Genomic DNA, 21264 nt, shown 5'->3' on the forward strand with positions numbered 1-21264 from the left:
TGGGGTCTATGGTTATAAGGCACCATTAGATCATCCTGTCTGTCCTCTTGTATATCACAGACCATTACATTTCACCCAGTTATCCCTGTACTGAGCCCCTTAACTTGTGTATCACCAAGGCCTGGTTCACACCAGGATTTTACATTGCAGACTCATAGAGACACTGCATCCGACGAAGTGGGTATTTGCCCACGAAAGCTCATGCTCCAATACGTCTGTTAGTCTATAAGGTGCCAAAGGACTCTTTGCTGCTTTTACAGATCCAGACTAACACGGCTCTGGTACTGCACGATAATGCACCAGAAGGGTCACCTAGTCTCACCCCCTGCCAAGATGCAGGAGATGTTCAGCCTAAACCATCCCAGGCAGATGGCTGTCCCTTCTCCTTTTTGTCCGCCTGTTGTTACAGTTAGGAGGTTTTTTCTGAAATTTAATCTAAATCTGCTGTGCTGTAGTTTGAACCCATTGCCTCTGGTCCTGCTCTCCACGGCAGGAGAGAACAACTTTCCTCCACTTTTTTATGGCAGCCTTTCAAGTAACTGAAGACTGCTGTCATGTCCCCCCTTCAATCTCCTCTTTTCCAAACTAAAGACACCCGGTTCCTTTAGCTTGTTCATCCGGCTTGCACTGCATCCCTTGGAATATTAAAAAAAAAAATCCACACCCCTAAGAGATGAAGCTATATCTACCTAAGCGTGGTATAGACAGCATGAGGTCGAGGGAGGAATTCATCCACTGAACTAGCTACCACCTCTCGGGGGGGTGGATTGCCTACACTGACAAGACAACCCCTGCTGTCGGTGTAAGTAGTGTCTACACTGAAGCAGTAAGACAGAGCCTTTGTAGCATCTTAAGTGTAGTGAACCCTCAAGCAGATCTTCTGGGATACCATACACTCTGGGTCTGCAGACCTGCGGAGTTGGAGAATGATCCATTTCTCTTTGCCGTGTTCTCCAGCGCTTAGTCTCCCTCAGTGCTAAATCTTTGGCTCTTATTTCGAACTGGAATTTGCCTGACTTCAGTTTCCAGCCATTGGGCCTTGCTCTGCCTTTCTCCGTTAGATTAAAGAGCCCGATAACTGTATATAAGATAAATAAATCAAGTTTTTTAAGTCTCTCTGTCTCTCTGTCTAACCAGCATCGTCACCCACCTCAAATAATTTTTGTGGGTCTTTTCTGCACCTTCTCCAATTTTTCCACATCCCTTTTGAAATGAGAACCCAGAACTGGACACAGTCACTTACACCAGTGCATTTGAGGAGGTAAAATCCATCCCCTGCTTCAACTCCCCACTCTCCTGTTTATGCATTAAAGGATTGCATGAGCCCTTTCAGCCGCAGCATCCCACTGGGATCTCACGATGAGTTGGGTGTCCACGGTGATCCCTAAATCAATCTCAGGGTCCCTGTGTTCCATAATACAGTGGCCTAGCCTGAGGATCAGGCTGGCATATCCTGTTCCAAGATGATAACTCTGCATTACAGTGTACCAAAACATTTTATTTTGCATAGGCCCGGCTCACCAAAAGCTCCAGATCAATCAGTGTGCCTGCCCCGGCTTCCTCGTTGTAACCACTCTGCCAATGTTTGGGTTCTCCACAAATGTTATTTGCAGTGATTATCCACTTTCTTCAAGATCATGGGTGAAAATATTGAATAGCATCCAGCCTAGAACTGATCCCTGCAGAACCCCACTAGAAACATTCCCATTCTCTGACAATGGTTAGGGCAGTGGGATAGCTCAGTGGTTTAAGCATTAGCATGCTAAAGCTAGAGTGAAGCGTTCAATCCTTAAAGAGGCCACTTATGGATCTGGGGCAAAAATTCATCCTTCTAGTGAAGGCAGAGGCCTGGACTTGATGATTTTTCAAGGTCCCTTCCAGTTCTAGGAGATTGGCCTATCTCCAATTATTACCTAATTCACAAATGGTTTCTGTGATCTGTAAGTTAGCTAGTTTTTATTCCATTTTATGTGTTCTCTACTGATATCGTAGAGTGTTTCTTTGTTTATCTGAATATTTTCCCCTACTAAATCTAATGTCTCAGAGAAATTAAGGTTTAGTGCATCTGCGCAGTTCCCTTCATCAACCAAACATGAACTCTTATATAATGAAAGAATTGAGATTATTTTACAAGACCTGTTTTCCATAGACCATGTTGTTGACTGGTATTAATTATAATCCTAGCTGTTTTTTTCAATAATCCCATAACAGCTTTTCCATTGTTTTCTAACCTTGTCAAATCTTTTTATTTTGAAATTTCCCTTTTTTTAAAATAGTTTAATATTTAACAGAGGCCTGCCTTGTATTTGCCTCCTTTTCGGAGATGGGAGGGTGTTCTTCTTTTGCATATTGTGTACTGCTTCCAAAGGAAATTTGTGGTTTATCAGTCGCTTTGTAACTCTGGTGTTTGTAACTCTACGTTTTTATTGTAGAGGCTGTTTCACACCCTGCTTGACTACTAATGGCCTGAAAAGTGTTTCATCGCCTGAGGTGATATTAGTATATCACACTGCTTCTTTCCAAATGCAGAACAAAACTATTTCTTGAACATATCTGCCTTTTCTGGAAAATTAAAAAGTTTCCTTTACCGTTCTAGGAGCTCACTTAAATATTTGCTAGAGTTTCTTTTTTTCTTAATATACTTAATAACGTCCTTTTTGTGATCCTTAACTCTGCCAAGCATGGATTTTTCTTTGATATCTTTAACTTCCCTGATCAGTTTTCAAAACTTCTAATTTGTATTGCTTGCTATCTATTTTTCTTTTCTCCCATGTGTTATATGTAGCTCTCCCCTGCCTAACTGCTGCCTTCACTTTGCCACTAAAGTGGGTTTTTAGCCAGAGTTGTCCACTTTCCTGACTGTGGAATCATGACTTTGTAGGGTATCCAAAACTCTTGTTCAAGAACTTCCAATTTTCATTCCCATTTTTCTGTCCAACTTTTCCTCACAGTCAGTTTTTTCTGATAATTTGCTTCAGCTTTGGGGAATTAGCCCTTTTGAAGCACTAAGTGTCTATACATATTATTGGGTGGGGACTCTTCTCTGTTTCTCAATTTGAATGTAATGTAATTAGCTCCAGTCTTTCTTTTCCTTTCCTCAATCATATGCTCCCTTGTTTGTCTCTTCTCTAAACAGTCCTAGACTTTTCAGTCACTCTGCATATGGCAGCCTCTCCACTTCTCAAAGCCTAGCTCAGAATTCCCCTTTTTATCTGTGTGATGAACTGGGAATGTTCTTACTGTGGCCAGTGAATGCTGAGTGGGGGGTGTTGGCCTGGGAGGACGATCTGCATTGGGGGATGGGAGACTGACTGACGGGAGAGTTGCTGAGCAGGTAAGGTGAGAACCCAGGAAGGGGTTGGAGCCAAGTGACACCTCTGCCTGGGAAGCTGAACAAAGGCTGGGGGAGGAGAGGCTGGAGGGAGAGAGGGAGTTTTCGGGAGGTGGCTGGGGAATGGAAGGAGGCGCAGCTGGGACTCTGACCCCCCAAGGGGGATGTGGGGCTCCTGGGACCCCAAGATGGACCGAATTGGGAGGATCCTGTTGCCTGTGCCTGCAAGACCTGTCTTGGACTTTGTTCCTGTCGGCTAAATAAACCTTCTGTATTGTGTTACTGGCTGGCTGAGAGTCCTGGTGAATTGCAGGAAGTGGGGTGTGCAGGTATCTGACTCCCCCACACTGCGTGACAACTGGTGGGAGCGGTGGGATTTACTGCACACCGGGGACGGCACTTCCTGCAGTAGGTGACTGGGGAGCAGTAAAGCAAAGGGGGATTGACGGGGACCAGGTGTGCTGAAGAGTCAGAGAGAGATGGTTTGAGGGGGCAATTAACCCCTGGGAGTGTGTGACCAGCGAAAAGGACTGTTGGAGTAAGGGGGTCCCTCTGAGGACTGCAGGGAGCAGTTTCAGGGGCGGAGGAGCTTTCCGCTTGACCCTGGGAGAGAGAAGGATTTTTGCAGTAGTAGGGTTCCCCTGCGGATTGCAGGAGCAGTCCCAGGGGCAGAGGAGTCTGCAGCTCGACCCTGGCAGAGAGGGGGTGACCTGAAGAAGGGCTGGTGCACGAGAGGTATCCCTGGAACCGGTGGGAAGCTGAGAGCACAGGCTGACGAGGGTCCAGCAGGAAGATGTATGCTAAACGCCTTACGAGCGACCTGGTGGAGCTGTGCAGGAAGAGGGGGCTGCGCATTGGGAGGTCCACCAAGGAACAGCTAATTGCCCAGTTGGAGGAGAAGGATCGCTTGGGTGAACCGAGCCCTGTCCCGGAGGGAAGCCGCCCGGCGGGTGCAGCGTCCTGACATGGCTGGGAGGGGCCAGACTGGTGCCGAGGACACCCTGAGACCCTGCCCACCTATACCTAGGGGAGGGGTTGGGGGAAGCCCAGCAAATATCGAGGGCACCCTGACCCCGGCAGCCAACAGGGGATTCTCCCGGCGGAGCTCCCTGTCCCTGGAGCGGATGTGGCTGGAATATGACAGGGAGGCGCTCGAGTTGAGGAGGCAAGAACTGAAGCAGGAGCTGGAGGAACAGGAGACAGTGTCAGCATGAGGAGAACCAGCGTCAGCATGAGGAGAACCAGCGTAAGAATGAGCAGGAACTGGCCCGGCTGAGGAGCAGCGGGGCCCTGGCTGGGGTGAGTGAGGGGGGACCCAAGACTACAAAGAGCTTTGATAAGAGCTTCCTGGCCCGGCATAAGGAGTGGGAGGACATAGATACCTTCCTGACGGCCTTTGAGACGGCCTGTGTGCTGCACAGGGTTGACCCTGCAGACAGGCTCCAGTTCTTCACCCCCTTACTGGACTCCACACCCGTGGAGGTGTACCGCCGAATGAAAGGTGCGGAGGCAGGGGACTACGAACGGTTCAAACAGGCCCTGCTCCGCGAGTTTGGGCTGACTCCTGAGATGTACCGGAAGAGGTTCCGGAGTCAACATAAAACCCGTGAGGTCACATACCTCCAACTGGTCAACCGGGCGCAGGGGTATGCCCACAAGTGGACAGCTGGGGCCCAAACTAGAGAGGACCTGCTTGACCTATTCATACTGGAGCACCTGTATGAGCAGTGCCCATCTGACCTGAGTCTGTGGTTGATGGACCAAAAGCCAAAGAACCCGCAGCACATGGGCCAGCTGGCCGACGAGTTAGTGGACAGTCGGGCAGGGGATAACAAGGAGAGCCCCTAGGACGTGGGGGTGCACCCGCATTTGCCCCCTGAGGTGTTGATGGAGGGGGACCTGGAGGACTGGCCCAGCAGCTCCCAGGGTGCCCTGGTCGTAACCCGTAGCCAGAGCCAGCGAGGAGCACGACACCCTGACAACAGGGAGGGTACCTTGCCCGAGGCACAGGATCCTAACCCAGTGGGGAGAGAGCGCCCAGGGACACGACTCAGAGAGGCTGCGGCCTCAGACCCAGCCAGTGGGAAAGAGCAGGTCTCCATCCCTGTCCCAGCTGCTGAGTTCCAGGCCAAGTTGCAGAAAGATCCCTCCTTGCAGAAGATAAGGGACCTGGCCGAACTCGGTGTGGTACAGACCATGGCAGGAGGTTGCCGGAAAAGGTTCCTGTGGGAGAAGGGGTTTCTGTACCGAGAATGGGCTCCCCCAGGGAAAATGGAGTCAGGGGGGATCAGGAGGCAGCTGGTGGTACCCCGGAAGTATCGCCGCCAGCTGCTCTCCTGGGCCCATGACATTCCCCTCTCAGGGCACCAGGGAGCCTGGCGTACCCAGCAGCGGCTGCTACGGAACTTTTACTGGCCTGGGGTCTTTACTCATGTCTGGCAGCACTGCCACTCCTGTGACCCCTGCCAGATTGGGAGGAAGGCCCGGGAGAAGGAGAAAATGGCTGTAGGGCCTTTGCCCATCATAGAGGAGCCTTTCCAGAGGGAGGCCCAGGTCAAAAGTGGGACTCTGAACCAAGAGCCCGAATCACAGCCCGTGAGACTGGAACGCTGGGAGAAGACCCCAGCCCAGCTTGAACGCCAGGGGTATTGGGGTGGAAAAAGAGCACGGGACACATAAGCCTTCGCACATGCGTGTAATTCTCACCAAGGAATGGGAGGAATGTTGGGGCATCCTGGAAACATGGGTAGGTTCGAAATTCCCCAGATCACTGGCTAAAGTGACCCCGCTGAGTTCGGTCTTGAATGGGGAGAGATGTGATGAACTGGGACTGTTCTTACTGTGGCCTGTGAATGCTGAGTGGGGGGTGTTGGCCTGGGAGGACGATCTGCATTGGGGGATGGGAGACTGGCTGGAAGGAGAGTCTCTGAGCAGGTAACGTGAGAACTCAGAAAGGGGTTGGAGGCCAGGTAACACATCTGCCCCGGAAGCTGAACAAAGGCTGGAGGGGAGGAGACGCTGGAGGGTGAGAAGGGTTTCAGGAGCTGGCTGGGGAATGGAGAGAAGCCCAGACAGGGCTCTGACTCCCCAAGGGGTCTGTGGGGCTCCTGAGACCCCAATATGGACCTAACTGGGGAGGATCCTGTTGTCTGGGCCTGCAAGACCTGTCTTGGAATGTGTTCCTGTCGTCTAAATAAACCTTCTGCTTTACTGGCTGGCTGAGAGTCACGGTGAACCGCAGGAAGCTGGGGCTGCAGGTCCCTCACTCCTCCACACTCCGTGACAATACCCTTTATAGACACTGGGTGACCAAAACTGAGTGTTTGTCCACAGCAGGTTATTTTCCAACCCTTTTCTTATGCATCCAAACATTGTCTTTGTTTTGGCCACTGCTACAAATCAGCTGGTGTTTCCGTAGAGTTGCTATCAGTGATGACAAGGTCTTTTCCCTGAGGTGTATTTCCAGCTAGTGCCCATTATTTTTTCCCACACCACAATGTATACAAATTATTGATGCCGGGAACCCCATTGGCATTAGTATGGTCACTTGTTGATAATTAATTTCTCTGAATAATGAAAATGTCATTTTTCAATGTGTGAAAAGCAACCAATCTGCTTCTCCCATCAAAACAGCCTCCAGTAGTTCATGAACTGGCTGATATTCATATTGTCTTTCCATCCAGGCAGTTCCACTGCAACAATCACCCTAGACCCTGGGCCTATACAGAAAGTCAGGGGAACATACAGTACAAGTAGGAGACACCATTCTGCTTCGGAGTTGTACAATTTCTCCCTTGCTCCATGTCAAATTCCAACACAACCGAATTCACCAACCCCTCCACCTTCATCCTGCTCGGAATTCCTGGCCTGGAGGCCGCCCATGTCTGGATCTCCAACCCCTTCTGCGCCATGTACGCCATAGCCATCTTGGGGAATTTCACAGTCCTCTTCATCGTGAAGAGGGAGCCGAGCCTCCATGAGCCCATGTATTATTTCCTCTGCATGCTGGCCGTCACTGACCTGGTCCTGTCCACATCCACCATGCCCAAAATACTGGCAATCTTCTGGTTCAGTTCCAGGGAGATCGATTTCAGAGCCTGCCTCACCCAGCTGTACTTTATTCACTGCTTCTCAGCGATCGAGTCTGGAATCTTTGTGGCCATGGCTGTGGATCGGTACGTGGCCATCTGCCATCCCCTGAGACATTTCACCATCCTGACAAACCGCATGGTGGTCAAGATTGGCCTGGCCGTCGTGCTGCATGGCAGCTTGCTTGCACTACCCTATCCCTTCCTGGCGAGGCGGTGGCCATATTGCAGAACCAACATCATCCCCCATACACACTGTGAGCACATGGCTGTGGTGAAGCTGGCCTGTGCCGACACCCACATCAGTAGTTACTATGGCCTATTTGTGGTATTCTGTGGGATTGGACTGGATGTGTTTTTTATTGTTGTGTCCTATATCCAGATCCTCAGGGCCATCTTCAGCCTCCCCACAAAGGACGCCCGGCTCAAGACTTTTGGGACCTGCAGCTCCCACCTCTGTGTCATCTTAGCCTTTTACATCCCAATTCTCTTCTCTTCCCTCACATCCCGATTTGGGCACAATTTGCCCCTTCATTTTCACGTTTTTATTGGCAACATGTACCTCCTTGTGCCCCCCATGCTAAACCCCATCATCTACGGGGTGAGGACCAAACAGATCCGGGACAGGCTGCTCCAGATCTTAATTCATAAAGGGACTAAAGTTTTCTCCTGGTGCTCTTAGGTCTGAGACCTAGGTCCATGCAGACCTGGCTGGTGACATGGTGCTGGGCCGTCTCCCCTGAATCACTTACTGGGCAGTCAAAGAGACATTAAACCCTTTCCTGGCCTTACTGTGCTTTCTCAGCATGACGTACTATGGAATTGGTGTACGTACAGCTCATTAACACATAGGGTTGCCACCTTTCTAACTATAATTCTAATTGTAACTGGACACCTTTTAAACCTGGACACCTGCCCCTTGCCCAACCTTTTCCCCCAAAATCCCCACTGCTGCTACACATCTTCTGTCATGGCTCCACCCACTTCTGGACCTTTCCCCCCAAGGCTCTGCCCCTGTTTACCACTCCTCTCCACTCCCTCATCAATCTCTGGATCATCTATGTGATGGGTTTCCCCCTGGGATGCCACCTGGAACTGAGGAACAGCTGACCCGTCTGTCTCACCATTCTGGGTTTCCTCTTGCATTGTAATATTGTGACAAGCTGAAACCCTCCAAGCTTGCCTCACATCAGCATGTATGGACAGGGACCACCCCCAGATGTGTTCACGACTGCCCAGGCCAGCCACTCATGAAACTGCAATAGAGAACCTACGACCACAATACTCCCAGATGCCCAGCCTAAGATCCCAGACCTCTACTGTCCTGCCCTGGTCAAAAACCGACCAGCATGAATTTATTACAGAGTCCACCATTTCTACAAAGGAAAGCGGATGTGCACTGACTTTTGTGCATGGGCTGAGATTTTTCCCCTTTGCACTTCAAACAATGCACTGTGGTAAAATATAAAATAGGGGTGTTTAGCTAGAGAGAGAGAGAGCTTTTAAATGATTATCGGTGAAAGGAAACAGATCCAAGTAGATTATCATAAGAAACAAAACAAAACCGCAACCTAAGCTTAATGTGCTAGTAAGTGTTTGAATCCAGCAGTGTCTCAGCCAGTTAGGGCGTACTAGCAGGTTATCTTTCTCAGGCAGCCTGACTTCTTTCTGCCTGGGATGAGCAGTTGCCCCCCTGTTCTGTCTTTTTCCTCCGGTACTTTCAGGTGTGTCGTTATAGGGAGAATGACAACTCTGACATCCTGTTATTTCTCCCCTTTATGTCTTCTTCCAAATTGCTAGAAAGCCCTTTGCTGTAACCCGGGTCAAACAGTATGTGATTCTTTTGGTAGCAGCATCCTAGAAATAATAAAGTTTTGTGCCGGTGACCCCTTTCACCCAGCAAGCCTCTGAGTGTGACCCCTTTGTAAACGAAAAGCACTTTTAAATATATTCACTGTTAGAAATGCTAGGGGCAATTGGGGTTTGAGGTGGAGGTGACAGCCCAGGACCCCCCATATAATAACTTTGTGACCTTCTCAGGGGTTCCAATCCCCAGGTTGAGTATTCTTCTCATTCCCAAGGTTTGTGTGCTTGATCGAGCGCTCATAATTCTGTGGTTCATAATTCTAAGGTTCTACAGTAGAAGCAATTTTACATCCTCCTTAACAGCTAATGGACTGGAAAGTGTTTCATCATCTCGTGTAATATGCATTAAATGGAATCAATTACATACAATAATGACAAAGTCTTCGGTTCTAGCCTGTAGCAGTGATGGAATCAATTGCAGGTTCAAATCAAGTCTCTGGAGTACATTGAGAGCTGGGATGTGTCATTCAGTCCTTTGTTCAGAACTTCGGTTTGTAGCAAAGTCCCTCCAGAGGTATGAAGGAGAATTGAAGACAAGATGGAGATGAGGCATCAGCCTTCTATCGTCTTCTCCAGGTGTAAGCACACCGCTTTGCTCTTAGTGTGGAAAAAAAAGACAGCAAAAATGGAGTTTGGAGTCACGTGGGCAAGTCACATGTCCATGCATGACTCAGTTTTTACAGGCAGCAGCCATTGCCCACATGCTATCTTGAAAGTCTTAAGGAAGATTTCTTATGTGGATTGAAATGTCCCAAGGTCTATTGTCAGTTAAGTGTTTCTTGATAGGGCACTTAACTTGCAAATTCCATTCTCAAGAAGCTGACCAAATGCTACTTCAGAATTAAAACAGATTCATATACAAGTATATAGCTAATATTAATAACTTCAACTACAAAATGACGCATGCATACAGATTGACAGATTATAATCATAATCGCCAAACCATAACCTTTTCACAGACACCTTCTTGGACAAACTTTGTCCTATATTTGCTGCAAATATATAACAGTGGTTGCAAGAATGATCTGTACAGTTAGAGATTCTGTCAATAACATCACACCCATGTTCCCCTAACCTTGCCCCCCATGCTGTGGCATTCCCACCTCTGTAGGCCAAGGAACCTGCAATACTTGGCCATCCACTGGAGCTAGGGTTCCTCACTGTCTTGCTTCTTGGCCCTCAACACAGATCTGAGTCATACACTTTTTGGTGTCCTGCCCTGGCTCAGGGATGGGAATACTCATTGTTGGTTTGCTGCTCAGCCCTTGGTGCAGGCCTAAGTTATAGACTTTTTCCAGCATGTAATGGGAGTGCAGAATCCCCACCATGGCACCTCCTGCTGGTCGCTCTGGGAATTAGCTCAGTCCAGGTGTGGAGTTCCCTCTGCAGGTGGTGTCTCGCTGTCGTGGCTCTGCTTTCTTCACCTTCTCTGGACCCATGTTGCTCTCTGGACCACGGTGTCCCCTTTAGGACATAACCCTCCAGCCATGCCCCCAACTCCGTTCTCCCCACTTCCGACGGTATCCACAGGCCACAGTTCAGCCCTGTGCAGCAGTGGCAAGCTGCAGTCCTTTATCTGGCCACTCCCAGCAGCATCCAGTGGGTCAAAATGGGGGGTGTCATCGGCCCACCCACTTCTCTATGTCCCAGCTAAGTGACCTTTGAGTGGCAGCCAGTTGCCAACTTCTTCCTCTCTTCTCTACTGCCTGCCTTCCCTGGGACACTTCCTCGTAGCCCTTGCACCCACTCAGCCTTTGTGTCAGGGTCAGCTGTCTGGCAGTGGTCAGCCTCCGGTCCCGCTGCCCTGCTACACTGCCCAGCACTGCTCTGTCCCGGGTGCTGGTCAGGGAGAGACTGATCTCTTCTCTGGTCAGCAGCCTTTTTCTAGGGCACAACCCAGCCCTGATTGGCTGCCCATGGGCCCTTTCTAATTGGCTACCTTTCTGATCCGCCTCTCTCGACCGTTTTAACCCTCTCCTCTCCAGAGTGGGACAGCCGCCTGGCTACACTGACCCACACTGAGTAAGGGCTTAGGGCTAATGACTGACTGAGGCAGGCTAAAGACCTTAACTCACTATTATTTTGACGGGACTGTGGCCAGAGCCACAGGCTGTGGGGTACACAGCTAACTCCTAACTTTGAGAGACACCCATCAACACAGGGAAGGGGAGTGGCCTCCCACTGATCCATGGGGTGGGACCACCGCTAATCTACCCCAAGGAATCTTAATACAATGAGAGTGCAGACTGACCACCACGGCACCTCCTGCTGGTCGCTCTGGGAATTAGCTCAGTCCACCTGTGGAGCGCCCTCTGCAGGTGGGGTCTCGTCCACCAGCGCTCTGCTTTCTCCACCTTCTTTGGACCCACGTCGCTCTCTGGACCACGGTGTGAGTAATGTATCGGGGGGTAGCTGTGTTAGTCTGTATCCACAGAAACAACAAGGAGTCTGGTGGGATCTTAAAGACTAACAGATTTATTTGGGCATAAGCTTTCGTGGATAAAAAAACCTCACTTCTTCAGATGCATGGAGTGATGCATTGGCAAGTTTCTGAGTGGGACATGATGTGGAGTCTCGGAGTCCACAGCTCACATGAGAGGGATCTCACAACCTCCAGCTAGTTCTGGAAACCTCACATTCACCTTGAGAAGATGGTGCAGGATCAGGGTCCCTCTTCCGGCCTTCCCTCTGCATCCCACCCAACGAACAGTCCCTGCCAGAGCGGGAGTCAATTTCCCTCTTGGTGTGATGGAGACACAGTGATTATGGAAGGGGAGTCAGGACTGCTGGGTTTTGTCTGTCATTATGCCATCAATCTCTGTGTGGCCTTGTCCAATTTATGTCTCACAGTGTCACAGTTTACCTATATGAATAATGGGGATACATTCATAGCGACTTTCCCTTTGTTAGGTGCTCTGTTAATCCTTCAGAGAAAGGTGTTGCACAGGATGTTGATAGTTACTGATAAGAATTACTGATCTCTGACCTCTTAGCAACAGTCCTGTGTATTAGCAGAGTCTCTTTGTGTCTCCCCTCAATCTTCCATCTCCAGATCTGTTTGTCTACTGTCTACCCATCCCTCCTGGCAATTTACAGGGTATCATTCCCTATGGGGACGTAGGTGTTATCCCTTTTTTTCTTCAATTATAATTTTTAAATATACACAAATACACAGAGCAGCCCATTCCTCTGGGGCTCAGCAGAGAGTCGAAGAGTTCTCATCTCCCTTAGGGAAGGTCCCTTAATTACTGTTTACTACAAAAGCTGGATAAATAACACAGAAGTGCAGACCAGATTTTCTCTTGCCCGCTTACATTAAGGTGACGCTTCTCTGCTAGAGACTGAATGAACCCCACTGGGATTGCACAGAGTTATATTATAAATGGTGCACACCCCTGTGTCTCAGTGCGGGATGTTGCTGCAGATGCAGGGTGAGAGAGGTGTGGGAAACGACTACCTGAGGGGGATTTCCAGGGAAGACACTTCCATCTCAGAATTCACAGGTACCATCTCTTCCTGAGGCACTCACCTGCTTTACAAACTCAGTGCAACGTGGGCGTCATGGGATACAGTGTAAGTTTGTGGTCCATTCCGCTCAGCACAGCCATTAAACATCCCAGGGCCCTTGCCACAGGGGATGTGTTTGCTCCAATAGAACTGGCCAAAATGTCCTCCTTTGATTAACATCCCTGCCCGTCCCGGCTGATGCCATTCAGCATGGAGGTGGGTGTATTTCTGTGGCACAGGGCAGCATTCAAGATTAAAGGTGGTAGAAGTACAATACAAGGCCAAATTCTGATGCCATGGTCCATAGTTCGGTCAGGCCCCACTATGGGAAAACTCCCCTGGATAAGAACTGAGTAAAGACCTGAGAAGACTGATGTGTGTTAATAGGCAGAGACTGTCACCTCCTTCTCTTGAATCTCAGGGCTCTGGCTGTTAACTGGGAGGGCGTTGGGTGGGTGGGTGGGTAGGTGGGACTGTTACCGGATTTTAATCTGCTGGAGACCATGGAGGTGGAACAACACGGTTAAGACCTATGTTCTCCTAGCTTCATTCAAGTAGTCGGCTTTACTGTCATTCCTGAAAGTTTCAAAGAACAATTCAGCTGTAAGCAGACATCCAGCATGGGAAATTTCACTCCCAGTGCTTGAAGACTGGAAAACTTCAGCTGAAACTGAGGTCTTCTCATTGAAGATATCAGACAGCCTTAATTAAAGGTGGTGCCACCAAAGCCACCACCAATTGCCAATCCATTTGTGAATCCCATTCAGCTTAGCTCTTCACTCCATGTCTGTAGCAAGCAGTTCCACAGACCAAATATGGATTATGTAATATGTCATATTATTAAATATGGATTGTGTCATATGTTCAGACAGTAAATGGAACTGAATGTTCTCTTGTTCGTGTGTTATGATACATAGTGAATGTAAATGCCTGATCTACTTTCTTTATTGATAGATTCATGGGGTCTATGGGTAGAAGGCACCATTTGATCATCCAGTCGGTCCTCTTGTATATCACAGACCATTACATTTCACCCAGTTACCCCTGTACTGAGCCCCTTAACTTGTGTATCACCAAGGCCTGGTTCACACCAGGATTTTACATTGCAGACTCATAGAGACACTGCATCCGACGAAATGGGTATTCGCCCACGAAAGCTCATGCTGCAAAACGTCTGTTAGTCTATAAGGTGCCACAGGACTCTTTGCTGCTTTTACAGATCCAGACTAACACCGCTACCCCTCTGATACTGCACGATAATGCACCAGAAGGGTCATGTCGAAGAAAAACTCAGTTCTCACTTTTATGTTTGGATGCAGCAAAATCAAATACTTTATTATTTCTCCAGTAATTACCATGGAGGGAGAGAGTGCCATAGGACACAGGGTCCTGGACAGGTCTCTCAACTGGTAAAAATCACAGCAAGCCTTTATACCTTTTACAGACAATTTCTAGCAATAATACAGACAGTAAAAAACAACAACTACATTTTGTTTATACATAGCAAAAAGGCTTATCTTATTTGTCTCAATCCTAAGAAAAGCAAGCCTGCATTTTGGTTAGTGATTGCAAGGTCATAATAACTTTGTACACAGTTCCTGTCCTGTCGCCTCGCACTATCTTTGCTCCTACAAGTCTTACGTCATTAAGGTTACAGTATGGCCTGACTCTTGCTAACTAACATTCATTAAGATCTCTTCAAATCCTTGTTAATTATTTACTGGCTTCCACAGTCACCTAGTCTCACCCCCTGCCAAGATGCAGGAGATGTTCAGCCTAAACCATCCCAGGCAGATGGCTGTCCCTTCTCCTTTTTGTCCGCCTGTTGTTACAGTTAGGAGGTTTTTTCTGAAATTTAATCTAAATCTGCTGTGCTGTAGTTTGAACCCTTTGCCTCTGGTCCTGCTCTCTGCGGCAGGAGAGAAAAACTTTCCTCCACGTTTTTATGGCAGCCTTTCAAGTAACCGAAGACTGCTGTCATGTCCCCCCTTCAATCTCCTCTTTTCCAAACTAAAGACACCCGGTTCCTTCAGCTTGTTCATCCGGCTTGCACTGCATCCCTCGGAATATTAAAAAAAAAAAAAAATCCACACCACTAAGAGATGAAGCTATATCTACCTAAGCGTGGTATAGACAGCATGAGGTCGAGGGAGGAATTCATCCACTGAACTAGCTACCACCTCTCGGGGGGGTGGATTACCTACATTGACAAGACAACCCCTGCTGTCGGTGTAAGTAGTGTCTACACTGAAGCAGTAAGACAGAGCCTTTGTAGCATTTTAAGTGTAGACAAGCCCTCATGCAGATCTTCTGGGAAAGCATCCACTCTGGGTCTGCAGACATGCAGAGTTGGAGAATCCTCCATTTCTCTTTGCAGTGTTCTCCAGTGGTTAGTCTCCCTCAGTGCTAAACATTTGGCCCTTATTTCCAACTGGAATTTGTCTGACTTCAGTTTCCAGCCATTGGGCCTTCCTCTGCCTATTTCCGCCTGATTAAAGAGCCCAATACCTCTATATAAGATAAATAAATCAAGTTTTTTTAAGTCTCTCTCTCTCTGACCAGCATTGTCACCCACCTCAAATAATTTCTGTGGGTCTTTTCTGCACCTTCTCCAATTTTTCCAAATCCCTTTTTTAAATGAGGACCCAGAACTGGACACAGTCACTTACACCAGTGCATTTGCAGAGGTAAAATCCTTCCCCTGCTTCAACTCCCCACTCTCCTGTTTATGCATTAAAGGATTGCATGAGCCCTTTCGGCCAGAGCATCCCACTGGGATCTCATGATGAGTTGGGTGTCCATAGTGACCCATAAAACAGTGCCCTAGTCTGAGGATCAGGCTGGCATTTCCCGTTCCAGGATGATAACTCTGTATTACAGTGTACCAAAACATTTTATTTTGCATAGTCCCGGCTCACCAAAAGCTCCAGATCAATCAGTGTGCCTACCCTGGCCTCCTCATTGTAACCACTCTGCCAATGTTTGGGTTCTTCACAAATGTTATTTGCAGTGATTATCCACTTTCTTCAAGATCATGGGTGTAAATATTGAATGGCATCCAGCCTAGAACTGATCCCTGCAGAACCCTACTAGAAACATTCCCATTCCCTGGCAGTTGCTAGCGGGGTGGGATAGCTCAGTGGTTTGCACATTGGCCTGTTAAACCCAGAATTATGAGTTCAATCCTTGAGGAGGCCCCTTAGGGATTTGCAGCAAAAAATGGTTCTCCTAGTAAAAGCTGGGGGGTGGACATGATGACCTTTCAAGGTCCCTTCCAGTTCTAGGAGATTGGTCTATCTCCAGTTAATTCACAAATGGTTTCTGTGATCTTTCAGTTAGCTAGTTTTTATTCCATTTTATGTGTTCTCTACTCATATCGTAGAGTGTTTCTTTGTTTATCTGAATATTTTCCCCTACTAAATCTAATGTCTCAGAGAAATTAAGGTTTAGTGCATCGGCGCAGTTCCCTTCATCAACCATACATGTACTCTTATATAATGAAAGAATTGAGATTATTTTACAAGACCTGTTTTCCATAGACCATGTTGTTGACTGGTATTAATTATAATCCTAGCTGTTTTTTTCAATAATCCCGTAACAGCTTTTCCATTGTTTTCTAACCTTGTCAAATCTTTTTATTTTGAAATTTCCCTTTTTTTAAAATAGTTTAATATTTAACAGAGGCCTGCCTTGTATTTGCCTCCTTTTCGGAGATGGGAGGGTGTTCTGCTTTTGCATATTGTGTACTGCTTCCAAAGGAAATTTGTGGTTTATCAGTCGCTTTGTAACTCTGGTGTTTGTAACTCTACGTTTTTATTGTAGAGGCTGTTTCACACCCTGCTTGACTACTAATGGCCTGAAAAGTGTTTCATCGCCTGAGGTGATATGAGTATATCACACTGCTTCTTTCCAAATGCAGAACAAAACTATTTCTTGAATACATCTGCCTTTTCTGGAAAATTAAAAAGTTTCCTTTTCCGTTCTAGGAGCTCACTTTAATATTTTCTAGAGTTTCTTTTTTTCTTAATATACTTAATAACGTCCTCTTTGTGATCCTTAACTCTGCCAAGCATGGATTTTTCTTTGATATCTTTAGCTTCCCTGATCAGTTTTCAAAACTTCTAATTTGTATTGCTTGCTATCTATTTTTCTTTTCTCCCATGTGTTATATGTAGCTCTCCCCTGCCTAACTGCTGCCTTCACTTTGCCACTAAAGTAGGTTTTTAGCCAGAGTTGTCCACTTTCTTGACTGTGGAATCATGACTTTTTAGGGTATCCAAAACTCTTGTTCAAGAACTTCCAATTTTCATTCCCATTTTTCTGTCCAACTTTTCCTCACAGTCAGTTTTTCTGATAATTTGCTTCAGCTTTGGGGAATTAGCCCTTTTGAAGCACTAAGTGTCTATACATATTATTGGGTGGGGACTCTTCTCTGTTTCTCAATTTGAATGTAATGTAATTAGCTCCAGTCTTTCTTTTCCTTTCCTCAATCATATGCTCCCTTGTTTGTCTCTTCTCTAAACAGTCCTAGACTTTTCAGTCACTCTGCATATGGCAACCTCCCCGCTTCTCAAAGCCTAGCTCAGAATTCCCCTTTTTATCTGTGTGATGAACTGGGAATGTTCTTACTGTGGCCAGTGAATGCTGAGTGGGGGGTGTTGGCCTGGGAGGACGATCTGCATTGGGGGATGGGAGACTGGTTGGAGGGAGAGTCACTGAGCAGGTAAGGTGAGAACCCAGGAAGGGGTTGGAGCCACGTGACACCTCTTCCCCCGGAAGCTGAACAAAGGCTGGGGGAGGAGAGGCTGGGGGGAGAGAGGGAGTTTTTGGGAGGTGGCTGGGGAATGGAGGGAGGCGCAGATGGGGGTCTGACCCCCCAAGGGGGATGTGGGGCTCCTGGGACCCCAAGATGGACCTAATTGGGAAGGATCCTGTTGTCTGTGCCTGTAAGACCTGTCTTGGACTGTGTTCCTGTCGGCTAAATAAACCTTCTGTATTGTGTTACTGGCTGGCTGAGAGTCCTGGTGAATTGCAGGAAGTGGGGTGTGCAGGTATCTGACTCCCCCACACTGCGTGACAACTGGTGGGAGCGGTGGGATTTGCTGCACCCCGGGGACGTCACTTCCTGCAGTAAGTGACTGGGGAGCAGTAAAGCAAAGGGGGATTGATGGGGACCAGGTGTGCTGAAGAGTCAGAGAGAGACGGTTTGAGGGGGCAATTAACCCCTGGGAGTGTGTGACCAGCGAAAAGGACTGTTGGAGTAAGGGGGTCCCTCTGAGGACTGCAGGGAGCAGTTTCAGGGGCGGAGGAGCTTTCCGCTCGACCCTGGGAGAGAGAAGGATTTTTGCAATAACAGGGTCCCCCGGGGGATCGCAGGAGCAGTCCCAAAGGCAGAGGAGTCTGCAGCTCGACCCTGGCAGAGAGGGGTGACCTGAAGAATGGCTGGTGCATGAGGGGTGTCCCTGGAACCGGTGGGAAGCGTAGAGCACAGGCCGGCGAGTGGCCAGCAGGAAGATGTACGCTCAGCACCTTAAGAGAGATCTTGTGGAGCTATGCAGGCAGGGGGCTGCGCATTGGGAGGTCCACCAAGGAACAGCTAATTGCCCAGCTGGAGAAGAAGGATCGCTTGGGTGAACCGAGCCCTGTCCCGGAGGGAAGCCGCCTGGCGCATGCAGCGTGGGCCCTGGGGCCTGACATGGCTGGGAGGGGCCAGACTGCTGCCGAGGACACCCCGAGACCCTGCCCACCTATACCTAGGGGCAGGGTTGGGGGAAGCCCAGCGAATACCGAGGCACCCTGACCCCGGCAGCCAACAGGGGATTCTCCCGGCGGAGCTCCCTGTCCCTGGAACGGATGCGGCTGGAATATGACAGGGAGGCGCTCGAGTTAAGGAGGCAAGAACTGAAGCAGGAGCGGGAGGAACAGGAGACAGCATCAGCATGAGGAGAACCAGCATCAGCATGAGCTGGAACTGGCCCGTCTGAGGAGCAGCGGGGCCCTGGCTGCAGTGAGTGAGGGGGGACCCAAGACTACAAAGAGCTTTGATAAGTGCTTCCTGGCCCGGCGTAAGGAGGGGGAGGACATAGACACCTTCCTGACGGCCTTTGAGACGGCCTGCGTGCTGCACAGGGTTGACCCTGCAGACAGGCTCCAGTTCCTCACCCCCTTACTGGACTCCACAGCCATGGAGGTGTACAGCCGAATGAAAGGGGCGGAGGCAGGGGACTACGAACGGTTCAAACAGGCCCTGCTCCGTGAGTTTGGGCTGACCCCTGAGATGTACCGGAAGAGGTTCCGGAGTCAACATAAAACCCGTGAGGTCACATACCTCCAACTGGTCAACCGGGCGCAGGGGTATGCCCACAAGTTGACAGCTGGGGCCCAAACTAAAGAGGACCTGCTTGATCTATTCATACTGGAGCACCTGTATGAGCAGCGCTCATCTGAACTGAGGCTGTGGCTGATGGACCAAAAGCCAAAGAACCCACAGCACACGGGCCAGCTGGCCGACAAGTTTGTGGACAGTCACGCAGGGGATAACAAGGAGGAGTCCCAAGGACGTGGGGGTGCACCCGCATTTGCCCACTGAGGTGTTGATGGGGGGACCTGGAGGACTGGCCCAGCAGTTTCCAGGGTGCCCTGGTCATAACCCGTAGCCAGAGCCGGCAAGGAGCATGACACCCTGACAACGGGAAGGGTACCTTGCCCGAGGCACAGGATCCTAACCCAGTGGGGAGGGAATGCTCAGGGACACGACTCAGAGAGGCTGCGGCCTCAGACCCAGCCAGTGAGAAAGAGCAGGTCTCCATCCCTGTCCCAGCTGCTGAGTACCAGGCCAAGTTGCAGAAAGATCCCTCCTCGCGGAAGATAAGGGAACTGGCCGAACTCGGTGTGGTACAGACCATGGGGGGAGGTTGCTGGAAAAGGTTCCTGTGGGAGAAGGGGTTTCTGTACCGAGAATGGGCTCCCCTAGGGAAAATGGAGTCGGGGGGGATCAGGAGGCAGCTGATGGTACCCCAGAAGTATCGCCGCCAGCTGCTGTACCGGGCCCATGACATTCCCCTCTCAGGGCACCAGGGAACTTGCCGTACGCAGCAGCAGCTGCTACGGAACTTTTACTGGCCTGGGGTCTTTACTCATGTCCGGCAGCACTGCCGCTCCTGTGACCCCTGCCAGATGGGGAGGAAGGCCCGGGAGAAGGAGAAAATGGCTGTAGGGCCTTTCCAGAGGGAGGCCCAGGTTAAAAGTGGGACTCTGAACCAAGAGAGCCCGAATCACAGCCCCTGAGACTGGAACGCTGGGAGAAGACCCCAGCCCAGCTTGAACCCCAGGGGTATTGGGGTGGGAAAATGGCACGGGACACATAAGCCTTCTCACATGCATGTAATTCTCACCAAGGAATGGGAGGAAACATGGGTAGGTTTGAACTTCCCCAGATCACTGGCTAAAGTGACCCCGCTGAGTTCGGTCTTGAAGGGGGGAGAGATGTGATGAACTGGGACTGTTCTTACTGTGGCCTGTGAATGCTGAGTGGGGGGTGTTGGCCTGGGAGGACGATCTGCATTGGGGGATGGGAGATTGGCTGGAAGGAGAGTCACTGAGCAGGTAACGTGAGTACCCAGGAAGGGGTTGGAGGCCAGGTAACACCTCTGCCCCGGAAGCTGAACAAAGGCTGGAGGGGAGGAGACACTGGAGGGTGAGAAGGGTTTCAGAAGCTGGCTGGGGAATGGAGGGGAGCCCAGACAGGGCTCTGACTCCCCAAGGGGTCTGTGGGGCTCCTGAGACCTCAATATGGACCTAATTGGGGAGGATCCTGTTGTCTGGGCCTGAAAGACCTGTCTTGGAATGTGTTCCTGTCGGCTAAATAAACCTTCTGCTTTACTGGATGGTTGAGAGTCACGGTGAACCGCAGGAAGCCGGGGGTGCAGGTCTCTCACTCCTCCACACTACGTGACAATACCCTTTATAGACACTGGGTGACCAAAACTGAGTGTTTGTCCACAGCAGGTTATTTTCCAACCCTTTTCTTATGCATCCAAACATTGTCTTTGTTTTGGCCACTGCTACAAATCAGCTGTTGTTTCCGTAGAGTTGTTATCAGTGATGACAAGGTCTTTTCCCTGAGGTGTATTTCCAGCTAGTGCCCATTATTTTTTCCCACACCACAATGTATACAAATTATTGATGCCGGGAACCCCATTGGCATTAGTATGGCGAGTTGTTGATAATTAATTTATCTGAATAATGAAAATGTCATTTTTCAATGAGCAAAGAGCAACCAATCTGCTTCTCCCATCAAAACAGCCTCCAGTAGTTCATGAAGTGTCTGATATTCATATTGTCTCTCCATCCAGGCAGTTCCACTGCAATCATCACCCTAGACCCTGGGCATATACAGAAAGTCAGGGGAACATACGGTACAAGTAGGAGACACCATTCTGCTTCGGAGTTGTACAACTTCTCCCTTGCTCC

At 49.2% G+C, this 21264-nt stretch overlaps 1 protein-coding gene across 1 annotated transcript; it reads left to right on the plus strand.

The window, feature by feature from the left end:
• The first annotated feature begins 7132 nt into the window (after positions 1–7132).
• On the plus strand, positions 7133–8101 carry LOC120383298 (olfactory receptor 52R1-like). The gene has a single exon (XM_039501251.1). It carries the CDS (start codon positions 7133–7135, stop codon positions 8099–8101), a length of 969 nt encoding a protein of 322 aa, XP_039357185.1.
• The last annotated feature ends 13163 nt before the right edge of the window (positions 8102–21264 follow it).

The sequence above is a fragment of the Mauremys reevesii genome, linkage group 1 (genome assembly GCF_016161935.1).
Source record: "Mauremys reevesii isolate NIE-2019 linkage group 1, ASM1616193v1, whole genome shotgun sequence".
Lineage (NCBI taxonomy): Eukaryota > Metazoa > Chordata > Testudines > Geoemydidae > Mauremys > Mauremys reevesii.

What these genes read in the sequence shown, in the direction of transcription:
- LOC120383298 (XM_039501251.1), top strand. Translation starts at nt 7,133, where the DNA reads ATGTCAAATTCCAACACAACCGAATTCACCAACCCCTCCACCTTCATC.